Source organism: Pogoniulus pusillus, chromosome Z (genome assembly GCF_015220805.1).
Source record: "Pogoniulus pusillus isolate bPogPus1 chromosome Z, bPogPus1.pri, whole genome shotgun sequence".
Lineage (NCBI taxonomy): Eukaryota > Metazoa > Chordata > Aves > Piciformes > Lybiidae > Pogoniulus > Pogoniulus pusillus.
Window position 1 is genome coordinate 43,916,363 of NC_087309.1, and position 13,885 is coordinate 43,930,247.

The window sequence follows — 13,885 nt, forward strand, 5'->3', positions numbered from 1 at the left end:
TGTACTGGCCACAGAGGATTAAATAAAATTCTTTGATCTTAAAAAATACTTCTTCTTAGCTTAAGAAATTATGATTTCCCAAGCACCCCCCCTTCCCCACTCTGTAAATTCAGACTCAAATCCAGATTTCCAGAGGAAGAATGATATATTACTCTACAGTTTTTTATATTAATATCTTAAGTATAAAATATCTAAACCCTACGTGAATACTGCACTGAAAAGCCGTTGAGAAAGCAGCTTTTTTTTTTCTTTACTCACAACAAAATAAAAACACTTTCTAAATCAAGTAAACACATAAATAAAGGCAAGAAACAGTTCATCCTTCATGGGTTAGAACAGTTATTACATGAGAAGAGCACAGCACTAGGCAGACTCTTGATGCTTTTGCGAGCTAAGGTGACTCATCATGTCCTGAGAACATAATGAAAAGTTTATTTTGTGCATTAACACTGAGATCTTAATTTTCCATCACTTTTCTCAACAGTTACATATTGTTCTATTTTCACAAAAAAACCCCAACTCTATGTAACAATGAAAAACAAAATAATTTTTGGCTGTCTGAAAATCATGCAATTCTGTAAAATGTCCAAATTAACAATTCTCATTAGTTTAGAACACTTGCAAAAACAGAAGACAGAAGCTTAACAGCAACTGTATACACTCAAGGATTTATACTAAGGTGCTTTTCAGAAAGCTAATCGGTCATCAAACTAACGTGAAGCAAAGGATAACATGTATAACCAGGCATTTGCATCATCTTGTGTTACCTTAAGTATATAGAACAACTATGGTCAAAGTCAGTAAATACAGTGGGATTAAAATGTAACCAAGAAAAATTGTGGGGTGGGTTTGGTTTTTTGGGTTTTTTTTTTGGTTGGTTGGTTGGTTTGCTTGTTAATTTCCTTATTCACTGGCTTGGTAAAACATGTTACATTTCAAACAGAAAAAAAAATGGCAGAAAGGAATGGGTAGTCACAGGTTGAATTTTCAATTCTGCAAAGTTATTCACTTACGGATTAGTTTCAAATCTTTATCAGTTAAAGGGCACACATTATAAAACAGGGTTTGTTTTAAACTTCTACTTTTCCTATGGTAAACCCAGAAGGCATCTATTATATTTGTTTATGCAATTAGCCAAGCCAAAACGTAATACTCTGTTTATTTGCCATCAAAAAGGTAGACAAAACATAATGGAAATGAAATCTAGGTGATATAATTCAGAAGTAAATATTTATGAAATTACTTTCAGTGTGAATGGCTTTAAGATGCATGCTGTCAATACACTACTTATGTTGTATAATGTGGAAAGTAGTTACAAAATCCTACTCTTCCCTGCACTACCATAGCATCTGCCTATCACTAGGACTAACTTTTTCCTCACCCAGGATATCACTTGCCCCATCTACTGCACCCCTTTCATCATACATATTTTGTAGATGCTTCTCTACAATCCAAACTGTTTGAAATAGTCTCAGACAAAACACCTCTCTTTTGTCTACTCCAGTGTCTGTTTTATATGCCCTTTAGGGTGCATTTAGATCATAGCTGCTCTCATTCATGCTCCTTGAGAACATATATATTTTATAGCTGCTTTTTGTCAGTAATCTGTTCCTACATACTACTGGCATTACCAGGAGGTTCAGACACTGAATTTTCACTAGACTTCCAAATGTTTACAGATTCACAGTCAAACCCCACCCTCAGAGACATCACATTTTGGCTATGTTTTCCCTAAACTCAAAGAGGACCAAGCATGAAAAATACATCCACTCCTTTCACTGGCTACGTAGCATTAAAATCCCGAGCATCTGAAATAAAAAAATATATTATAGAAGAGTCAGGTTTTTTTATCCCACTCAACACTTCATTTCCATATTCCATGTGAGAACTAGCACAGAAAGGTACTGTACATGTCCCTAATTGGCATAAAGTACCTTTAGAAAGCACTAAGGTGCAGTCCTTATTATTAGTCCTACTTCTGCAATACTTGTTTCTGTATGTACATGATGTATATGTATATATAAATGATGCTGGCCACAAGGGACCTTTGATGTGTTGCATCATCAGTATCTGGGAAATATTATTAAAGATGATCAAATAACAACTGCATGAAAGAAGCACAAATATAATTGCCTTCCATGGAAGACATTTTCCTTTATCCTATTACCGACATACAGAAAACTCTGTCAATTCCTATTCACAATGTAAAAGGCTGCCATATAGGTAATGCATAGGTTTGTGAAGTTTCAGAATTTAAAGAGAAACTGTGCCTGGCAACTTAAAACCATGGCACTCATAAACGCTTCTTACAGATCTACTGTGGCATGAATAAGCAAATTTGCCAATTCTCTGAGAGCTGAGGTGAACATCAGCATACTAAAAACATTCCCACTCAACAAATTAACATCTACGATATGTCAAGCACAGATGTGGTCAGTAAGTAGTTAGCTGTCAGCTAAAATTTTAAACACAGAAAGTATCACTGAATGTCTTCCCAGCCAACACTTCGGCCAGTCTTTTCTAGGCAGTGGGTTCACATACTGAGGCAGACAGCAAGGTGCTGGCAAGGTCCACGTAGGTGCATAAGGTAACTAACCACCTTTTAAAGAAGGCAGATAAGAAAAAATCCCTGTTAGAAGACTGCTTAGTCAGACGATGAACCCCAGGGGTTAGCACATGCTTAAAATAATTAATCAGGAACAGAAGTACGCCGAATTGTTAGCAGACAATGGCAACGGTGCTCCGGTGAGCGTGGCCCGCTCTCCCCTTTCCCATGCGCTCTGCTAAATGAACTGCCGTAAGGGTGAAACATGCTGAGGATGGCACTGTTGTGTTTTTAGGGAGGGTGGCTGGAAGCCTCCTCTAAAAGGATTCTCTGTAGCGGGAGACGGGTCTTACGGAATGATGCCATTCAGTGCAACTAAACAATGCCAGCAGCCGCGGCCACCAGCGCGACTGCCGCTCCAGGTCCGGTTCCAAGCTCGTTGCCGGGACCCGCACAGCCACCAGCGCTCCCCACTCCCCACACCCAGCTGTGACAGACCGCGGCCGCCTCCCGCCATTGGCTGCTCGCGGAGCCGCCGTCGCCGCCGCCGAGCGACACCCGCGTGACGTCAGCGCCGGTGCTCGCTGCCTTCGGGGGCCCGGCGCCCAACCGGCTTTCCGACATGAGTGTTGGAAGTGCCGGGAAAAGGAGTCGGCTGCAAGAGCTCTCCTGCAAGAGCTTCACTAGCACAACGTTTCCCAGGGAAAACCCTGCCGGCAGCTTCCCAGCCAGACAGGGACGAGCAGAGGCGAAAACGCACCAAGGACAAATGTGCCAGACAAACATGCACCCTGGCGACAGTCCCGCACCTTGCTGTTTTGGTTTTTTTAATGAGCTTCCATAACACGTTTGCTTCTAATAGTTTGAAAGACTCAGTATTTACCCAGGGAGGAAGTATTTTTGCCTTGGCCAGGAGCGTTTATTAAGTACTAATGAAGACATTAATTCCAATATTGGGAGCAATACATGACGCAGTAGCCACTGGTAGAATTTATAAGCAAGTTAACTCTACTGTACTGCACAGAAAGTTACAATGAATGATTATTTTCTCAGTAAGCAAGAACTGTAGATGTCTGTGATTCAAAGAGGAAAGAAACGTTTCAGTGATGACAAAGGAATTCCAATGCTACATGATTCCAAACTGATACGTTTGAGAAGCTAACATTCAACTACATTGTAAAAGATTGCTGAATTGTTCTGTCAGTGAGTGGTTTGGGGCTTTTTTTCCTTGTGTTTGGTCACTTGAATGTATATAAATAAATAATTCCAGGGCAAACAATACAATATCACTGGGGAAAAAAGAAATATGTCTTCATTATTTCTTTCAAGTCAGGCTAAGAAAAAAATGGGAAGAAGCAGTTCTTTAGTAGAGGAAGAACAGACCTCTCCCTGCTTAAAGGCTTTTATCATACAAGAAAACATGGCCACAACAATGGAATTTTCATCATTTGTCTATTTTGCAAATGAAAGGAGTGCCAAACTGGTATTACTTCACCACTACTACCTCGGAGTTACTGTTTCGGGTTTTTTTTCATAGCAGAGTTAGTCTTCATTTCACATTAATGTAGGGGAAAAACACAGCATCTGGTAGTTGCCACAGTATTTTGCAAACAAGCATTTTGAGTTTAACAGTCTGTAATGTGTATTGATTACTCACCAGATCCATGAATGCCTCCTAAAGGGGAAATTGTTCACATGCATCATGTTCACAGATCTTCCAACATTCGTGTTTTGCTTGTCAGTCAGATTTATCTGTTATGGTATTCATAGATGCATTCCAGAACAACTGCACGAGCAGTTAACAGCAGGGATTATTGCAAGAATTACTGTAATCCATAAAAATAAAAATTCCCAGGAGCCGAAGAAAGACTTCTCATGGGGTTTTCTAGGTACACGTCCATCCATTTATGCATCAGTTGCTACTTAAAAAATATTAAACTAATCAGTATACAGAAGATGTTATAACAATGCCAACAGTTTGCCTTGACAAAAATCCAAGTGCTTTGGGAATTAAAGCATCTTCATATGCAGGATTTTGGACAGTTGGAAGAGGTTAGTCAAAAGATAGTTTCTTGTCATTCGAGCCAAATCAGTGGTTAGGGGGAGATGTGGAAATTCAGACTGCTTTGCCATGTTCAGAAATGAATATTGCTTTTTCTTCTTTCTAAGACACATATTCATCAGTGATCACTTTAATGCAGTTTTGCTTTCTTACAAGCCCAGGGGCCAGGATGATATTTAGAAGCCATGTACAACAAACTCAAACTTTCTGGATTTGTTCTGTGGGTTTATTTCTTCAACTAAGAAAGAAGGAAGTATGCTTTTTCTGCCTCATAGAACAGGACTACAGTTTGAAACCATCATGAGATATGAGCGTATCACGATAAAATTCAGCTTTGCTGTCTAACCCCATAATAAGGCTGCCGGCTCCCTTTAAGTAAAATGACTAAGCTATCGACTCTTTTACTGCAGAACCTAGCTCTATTTTGATGTTAATACTGTATATTAAAAGCACGTGCATCAATTTGTACGTTGCAAAACGAAAGCAAAGCTTTAAGTCCCGTGTTACCTAAGCATTCTTTCTCTGCTGTCCTTTTCTCCCAATTCAGCTCCCAGATAGTAGTTATCACTCCTGACGCTCTGGTAAATATCCTCGGGGAGATTCTTAAGCTCGAGCTAAAGAGACGGCGTATATTCTGAAGCAACACAGGCAATAGGCTCTTGCTTCCTTTTCCCTGGACGAGGATTTCCAGCTACCCCTCGGGGCTCCGTATATCCTCGCCCGAGAGCAGCTCCGGACACTGGCGGGCTTGGTGACACTTTCCCTGCAGCAGACTACGCTCGGCTGCGGAGAGGGCTCTGCCTGGCAGAGACTATGTTGGCGTCAAGGGGGACCTCTAGGTGGGTTCTCCCGACACAGCGCATCCTGCCCTGCTTCTGCCACGGAGGGGCTGACAGGGAGGACGGGGCACAGGGGAGAAACAAAGCGGGACAGACTTCCCTAAAACAATCGGCTTTTTTTCTCGAGTGACTGAAAGCAAGGGAAAATGCAAAGTGTGAGCATCTGTAGGAAAAAATATATATGGGAAATAGAGTTCACTATGCTGATCTCTGCTGAAATGTAAAAGATTGCTAGGTAAGCTTTGATACTTCAGTGTGCTCAGCCCATATATCGTTTGCTTGCCATTCTTTTAAAACGGTTTGCACTGCACCAAGACTTTTTGAACTTAAATCAACCCCTTGCCCTTTTAGACAGGAAATCCTGCAGTATGGAAGCCAGCTGCAACTTCAGTGACATTAAAACATGTGATAAGACTGTGTATTTGATTAGGGTGTGGGTGGATTGGGGAGTAACATGATAAGAAATTACACTGCAAAATTTTATAGATCCTATTTCCTTAAGGTCAGCTCTCCTGCTATCACAGCTCTATTCTACAATACCCCAAATTAGCCCTAGTACAGCTGATGCCATTCTGGAGAAAGAATAAAATATTAAACTATTTGAATGTCACAATGTGTTGACAGTGAAATAGTATTTATTTCAGTTCAGTAATAAAGAGGGAGCTGCACACGTTTGTGTATTACTGTACGTTGAAGAACTGGAGCACAAAAATACAACAGATTCTAAAATTTAAAGGGATGCTAGCAGCATTTATGCCCCACTACTCTATGAAGAAGATTGGGGTTTCTTTTATTTTCATTTAATTAACAACCATGACAGCAGGTACTGAGTTACAAAAGTGAGAATGAACTCACTTTGTAGAGTTACAAAAGTATATAGTAATGTTCTAGAAAATACTCAGTGTAACTGTTAAAGGGACCAGGCAGGCTATTAAAACTTTTCTGATATGCTTATGTTTTATGTAAAAAGCACACATACACTCCCCTCACTCCCCACTTACTTTGGGAATTCATACTGGAAAAGAATAAAAACTAACCATTGAAACTGCAAGGTAATACATTACATCTAACTAATCCAGTTGTCTACTGCTTTCTCCAGGCTAGATCCACTAGTTATGAAATATTAACTACAGCAAATGCTACACAAATCTGCACTGTCATTATTATTTCATATTGCACTTGCCTAAATGCATACGTGCCCAGTCATCCCATGGGCGCTGACATTTTCAACACTAGACTTGCTTAATGCCTTGTACTATCTTGAGAAGAGCTTCTGAACACTGACCTGGCACCTAACACATTTGAAATCTCTGAATGGGTCTGTTCTGAACCTGTATGTGAATCTATCTGGTTCTCTCTAGTTTTAAGTTCAGCATAAGACATACCACCTATTGACTCAACTAACTTCATCCAGAAGCAGAGCTGCTGGAGAGTGGGCACGTATAAAGTTATTATATAGTATTACAGCAAAGTGAAACACACAATATAGGAACATCAGTGCAGGGACATATTAAAGAGAGAGACTTTTAACCAGTAATGAGTTTTTATTACATTTCTAATATAGGCTGACTTTAGAAATTTTTCCAAGTCCATAACAGTTTGTTAATACATTCACAAAAAAAGAAAAAAAAAACAAAAAAAACCACAAAAAACAACCAACAACAACAACAACAAAATGTTCAGTGACATGAAATTTAGTGGTAGCAATTCTTTTATGAGATAAGCATATTGGTATGTTAGTTATGATCCACATTCATCAAGTTATTTGAAAAAGTACTTGTGAGCACTGTTTCAGTTAAAAAAAAAAAAAAAGGAGAAAAAAAAAAAAAAAAAAGGAAAAAGGCAATCAGAAGCAGATTTTACATCAACTCCTTGGTTCTACTACCAGAACAGCATGTTAAGCATTAGCATTTAGAGTATAAGAATGTGCGTTTTCCTGTGGATAAAGACAGAGGCAGAAACAGCAGTCTGCAAGTGGTTACAGCCCATCCCCAAAATGAAAGAGTCCCAGATTCTACTTCCTTCTATGAGCTCTCCTTGAGAACTTCCACTAAAAATAATTAGACAATGGACAAACTATGTTAGTAGCAGGAACCAGATTATCTGGGAGCATTTCTTGCTTCCAAGTTGGAAGCAAGTCACAAACTGGAAATCACATTGGACTGCAGAGTGTGGACCTATGCACTTACACTCTCAATGGTCCTGGGAATCTTGCATTTCTGCCTGTCCAATGAAACATCTGCACAGGGAGGATTGGAAATGTATCCTATAAACCGTGTTTTTAATTAGCCTATTAAGAGTGTGAAAATTCAAATATCTACCCATTCTGTTCTTTGGAGGTAGAAGAACAGAAGAGGATTATTTGTATCTCCATTTCTTAATTTCTACATAGTCTTCCTCCCAGAGCACTCAGCTTTTCAATTACAAGTGATAACAGAAAATTCACTTAAGAATTGACTAAGGTCTGTGTCTGTTAAACTGAAGTGTTACAAAGTATTTTCTTTGCTTGTCTTACAGCTGCAAATTCACTAGCAGACACCAGAATGAAGTTTCACCTTGTGACCTTTCTGGTCATGGTCACAGAATCAGTCTGGTTTGGGTTGGATGGGACCTTTTAAAGGTCATCAAGTCCACCTTTCTTTCAATAAGCAGGGGAATCTTCAACTAGATTGAGTTGCACGAAGTCTCTTACTGCCTGACCTTGAATTTTTCCAGGGATGGAGCATCTACCACCTGTCTGGGAAACTTTTTCCAGTGTTTGAACACTGTAATTTCTATCTCATACCCAGTCTGAATCTACCTTGGTTTAGTTTAAAGGCCTTGTCCTAAGGTAACAGTAACTGCTAAGTGATGATAGTGCTGATAGGTAAGAACTGCTGTTCTTCTACTGCTGTATTTTTAATATAAAAATCAAAAGATGATAAAAATATAAACCAATCAAAAGATGATAAAAATATAAACCATACAAAATAGGTAATATTCATGAGAAACAAACTGCACCAGGGGCATGTGGATCCACGATTTGTCGAGAATTGAGTCAAATCTAGTTGACCTTCAGCCACAAATAGTGTTCTGCAGGGCTCAGTGCTGAGGCCAGTCTTGTTTCAATATCTTTATCTGGATAAGAGGATTGAGTGCACCTCCAGTAAGTTTGCAGAATACGCCAAGCTGGGTAGATCTGCAGTGTTGATCTGCTTGAGGATAGGGAGACTCTGTAGAGGGACCTGGGCAGACTAGATTGATGGACCAAGACTAATTGCATGAGCTTTCATGTGGTCATACTTGGGTCACAACAACCTCATGCAATGCTACAGGCCTGGGAGGCATGATTGGGAAGCTGTCTGGCAGAAAAAGATGTGCAGGTGCCAAACAGGAGCCAGCAGTGTGCCCAGGTGGCCAAGAAAGCCAATGGCATCCTGGCCTATATCAAGAACAGTGTGACCAGTAGTATCAGAGAAGTGATTTTACCCCAGTACTCAGCTCTGGTGAGGCTGCATCTCAAATACTGTGTTCAGTTTTGGGCCCCTCACTACAAGAAAGACATTGAGGTCTGTGTCCAAAGAAGGGCAGCAAAACTGGAGAATGGTCTAAAGAACAAGTCTTATGAGCAGCAGCTGTGAAAAGTTGGTTGTGTGGGGTTTTTTGTTTGGTTGGGGTGGGTTTTTTTTTTGTGTGTTTTTTTTTTTTTTTTAAATTTGATGTTTAGGGTTTTGGTTTTTGTTTTGTTTTTTTGTTTTTTTTTTTGGAGAAAAGGAGCCTGAGGCTCACTATTTACGAGAAGCCTTATCTCTATGTACAACTCCGTGATAGGAGATTGTAGAGAGATGAAGGTTGGTCTGTTCAACCAAGTAACAAGTGACACAAAAAAGGAAATGGCCTCAACTTATGCCAAAGGAAGTTTAGATTAGGTGTTAGGAAGAATTTTTTTCCATGAAAGTTATCTTGCCTAGGAGAGTGGTGGAATCCCCATCCCTGGAGGTATTCAAGAGTTGTGTAGAATTAATATTTAGAGATATAGTTTAATCAAGGACTTATTAGCGTTACGCTAATGATTGGACTCAATCTGAAAGGTCTTCTCCAATTAAGGCAATTTTGTGATTTTGTGATTTTTATATTCTGACTACAAATCTTTTGATTTTTACAAAATGGGGGAAAAAAAAAGTCATGGAATCAAGAATTTGGTGCAATACCAAGCAATACAGGGCCAAATATGTATCTAGGAAGGTAAATATAGTGCTTAAAGAGGTGCTGAAAAGCCACTGTACACCTATGTTTACCAGAGTCACTGCTAAACAGTGATCATGACTGATAACAGCTGTTTTGAGACATCTTGCAAGATGAGCTAGTGGCTTCAGCCAGTAGATCTCAGGTAGTATCAACAAAAAAAAATCTTCTCAAACTTTGCAATTTTGTAAAAAGTCTTAAAATGCCTGCCAAAAAAATAATTATGTGGAACCCTGAAATATGCTATCAGTGACAGGGAGCATTCATTGGGATCAAGTCTTGAGGTATGTGGTATAGGCTAATGCAAAAAACATGTTACTAGCATAAATGTTACACAGACAAGTAATGCCAACTTTCAGGAAGAAGTCTGAAATAAAAAATATTTTAAAATAATTTCTTATTGAAGAAAAAAGGCAAGCCATGGTATTTTTTGATGCATTTTTTAAAAAAAACAGTAGATTGCCCAAAACAGAAGGAAAATAAAGACTAGACATTATCAGTCACATAAAAGTTAATATTGATTAATCTGTAATGATACAAAAATATAATTTATGCATGTGACATTCTCCACACTTGGGATTAATTTCCATATTTTGAGTGATAGGATCCCTTTACTATTTAAAAAGCTTTCATGCAAGCTGTATAGATTAAAAAAAAAATCAACTTGATTAGAGAAATGGTGAGAAAAGCATCACGCAACATATTGTTAACAAAAATAACCCAAGTGATAGGTTTTTAGTCATACAACTTTGTACATCTTTAGAAGTTTTCTTCAATTACTGTAGCATAGAAAGTAAAGGCACAAATTCATCTCATCAAAATCCTGAACAGAGTGAGCAGATAAGCCTGATAAGCTCCTTACAACATTTTAGACTGCTTTACTCACAGGCAGGTGTTACATGAATGTATGTCAGGTAAGTACCTTGGCTTTTTGTCCTGACTGTTTCTTCTACCATCCATCCTGCATGAAAATTAGCTCACTACTGGACCCCTTCTGGAGTAAGTGAATGATTTCTGTCATTCACAAGAGAAAAAAAAAAAACAAACAACAAAAACTGTGCAACTTTAGAAGCACTTTGCTAAAAGTAAAGATAACTGTAAAGTCAAGATAACTGTAAGGTTTTTTGTCTCTGTTCTTCCTATGCGGTCTTCCTGTGCAGGCCTTCCTCCCTTAGAAATCTTCATGACAAATCCTAAGATCAGCCACGTGCATTTTCATGTCATACTACAGAAACATCATTCTAGTGAGCTCTGACAGAGCCTTGCATGATTTCAGACACTTAGAACTGAAAAACAGCAGAGAAAAATTGTTTCTCTTTACCCAGACAAGGTCTAAATGAATGCTGTGCAATGTGCATATAATCCACTCTGCCTAACTTGCCTTAGGGCTTGAGAACTTAGAGTCATAATTATCTCATTGAAATTATTAGTAAAAGAGAAAAATGAAAAAAAAAATGCACATCACTTTTGAACAAAATAATTAATTAGGTAATGTTGCTATGCTAAGAGCTTGTGGCTATCCCTCAAGAAGAAAAAAGAGCTTAGTTACCAAGTGTAATTTTTGTTCTGAAGTTACGTGCTCAAAATGTAAGGGTAATTCGAGCATAACATTCTCCATCCAAGCACCAGCCCTTTCTGAAGTCCAAAGAGTCTTCAGGTTAAGAATTTTTCAGGTGTTGAAAAATCACTATTTTATGTGTTTTATGACTTCTTTGATTGTGTTCTCTCTCTTAGCTTCAGATAGAGGAAAAGATGGTTTGGAGTAATCTTATTCTAAAATGTAAGATCTGCTTAAGTTTGTCAAAATTGATTATTGGTCCTCATCTCACTTGCTACACATTAGTTTCACAGTACTTGCACTGTGCCATATAGTTCTTACAATTAACATAAAATGATCCTTAATGTTGCACAGATTTAAGCTGAAACAGATGTAGTGGTGTGGAAGGTTACCTGTACATCTCAGAGAGATTAAACTACATTTTTTTTGTCTCATTTTAAGAGAAAAATCCTGTTCTCCTTGATACTATAAACTGATGATACCTGAAGAAAAATAACTGTTCTGTCTCCCTAGACTACAAACTGCTGACTCTGTCATGCTGAACGTGTCCAGATGCTCGAACGTGTCCAGAGAAGGGCAACGAGGCTGGTGAGAGGCCTCGAGCACAAGCCCTATGAGGAGGAGCTGAGATTGTTTAGCCTGGAGAAGAGGAGGCTCAGGGGTGATCTTATTGCTGTCTACAACTACCTGAGGGGTGGTTGCAGCCGGGAGGATGTTGCTTTCTTCTCAGGTGGCCAGCACCAGAATGAGAGGACACAGCCTCAAGCTATGCTGGGGAAAATTTAGGCTGGAGGTGAGGAGAAAGTTCTTCACTGAGAGAGTCATTGGACACTGGAATGGGCTGCCCGGGGAGGTGGTGGAGTCGCTGTCCCTGGGGCACTTCAAGGCAGGATTGGACATGGCACTTGGTGCCATGGTCTAGCCTTGAGCTCTGTGGTAAAGGGTTGGACTTGATGATCTGTGAGGTCTCTTCCAACCTTGGTGATACTGTGATACTGTGCTCTTAGACTCATCTCTTCACTGCTGCACAGAATAGGGTTCAGATGCTTTAAAGGTTATTCCTCAACTGTAAACAGAAATTTTGTATATGTGCAAAAGAAATGTAAATAGGAAATGCAGATTGTTATTTTCTCTTTTTCCATTTGACCCCTTCATCTGCCCATTTACTGACTCACAAATGTCCTCTTCCTTAAGAAAAGCAGGAGTAAGGAAAGCAAACAATCTTATTTGCTGGCAGGATTTGACATATTAAAATGGGGATTAGTTTAAGATCATATTTGTCAAGTCATTTTGCTTCCTGTGTCTTAAAGACCTTATTTATTGTCAGAAGCAGAGCTTGATCTGTCTATAAGGATTTATGCTATTCAACTCATTACTGGTAAATATGGAGCTGGCATGACATTAGCATTTGGGATATATATCTGCTATGAAACAGGAAGTAACTTCTGATAGCTACAGATTCTAAAATTTTGCCTCACTGAAAATATTAGGTAAAACCAAAATTTCCAGAAAAAGATTGGTACAAGGTGCTTAAGAAAATTAACTGTGAAAATGAAACATTGAGAAAATGATGACAGGGTTTTTTTTATTTATACAATGGTAAGAAACTGAAGTTGGATTAAGTACACTTCCAGTGAACAGTCATGACATTCTATAACATGCATATTATTGTGTATTGTTTTTATTAATACCCTGCTTTAAATAGAACATAGTTCAGAGTACTTGAATCTTAGGCAACAAGGTGGAATGAAGCTGTACTTGTTCATACCTTGGAAAAAGCAGATAAATTCAGTTTAGTCTAGTAAATATCAGTTATTGATATTATATTCTTTCAGGAGTAAGAAGCTTGAAGTAAAACTTGTCTCTAAGATGGAGAGATATGGACTGGATGGATGGGCCATTTGGCTGTGTGGTCACACTTAAAGAGCTGTAATCAATGGCTTGATGTCTGAGTATAGACCAGTGACAAGTGGAGCTTCTCAAGGGTCTTTCGTTGTCTCCAGTGCTGTTTAACATTGTCAGCAACATTGTCAGTGGCACTGAGTGCACCCTCAGCACTTATGACACTAAGCTGTGTGGCGGACTCACTTGCGGGAAGGAATGTCATCCAAACGGACCTTGACAGGCTTGAGAAGTGGGCCAGTGCCAACTGCATGAGGTTCAGCAAGTCAAAGTGCAAGGTCCTGCATCTGAGTCAGGCCAATCCAGGCATAAATGTAGGCTGGGTGCAGAATGAGTTGAGTCTAGCCTGAAGAAAAAGATTCGGTCGTGTATGATGAGAATTAGAACATGTGCCAGCATGTGCTCATGCAGCCCAGAAGGCAAACCATATCTTAAGCCGCACCAAGAGGAGTGTGGCAAGCATGTCAGCAGAGGTGATTCTGTCCCCTTAATCTGCCCTGTGAGACCCTAGCTTGAATAATGTGTCCACTTGTGGTGTCCCCACTATAAGAAAGACATAGAATTGTTTGGGTCACAACGATAATCAAAGAGCTGGAGCACCTCTGCTATAAGGATAAGCTGAGGGAGCAGGTGTTCAGCCTGAAGAAGAGGTGACTCTGGGGGAGACCTCACAGCTGCCTTCCATTACCTGAAGGGATCCTACAGGAAGGCTGCAGAGGGACTTTTGATAAGGGTGTGTCTAGTGATAGAACAAG

The 13,885-nt window shown here is 39.4% G+C and overlaps 1 protein-coding gene across 2 annotated transcripts in view; it reads right to left on the reverse strand.

Moving 5' to 3' along the window:
• The window catches only part of PDE4D (phosphodiesterase 4D), a 422,688-nt gene that overhangs the window by 334,450 nt on the left and 74,353 nt on the right, over nt 1-13,885 (reverse strand). Inside the window, exon 1 of one of the 2 annotated variants that reach the window (XM_064140537.1) lies at nt 4,203-4,323. The exons of the other annotated variant lie outside the window; for it this stretch is intronic. Within the exon in view, the coding sequence (XP_063996607.1) occupies nt 4,203-4,249 (47 nt within the window). The 5' untranslated portion in view covers nt 4,250-4,323. Of the gene's footprint in view, nt 1-4,202; nt 4,324-13,885 lie in introns of those variants that run through there. 2 annotated transcript variants of the gene reach the window in all.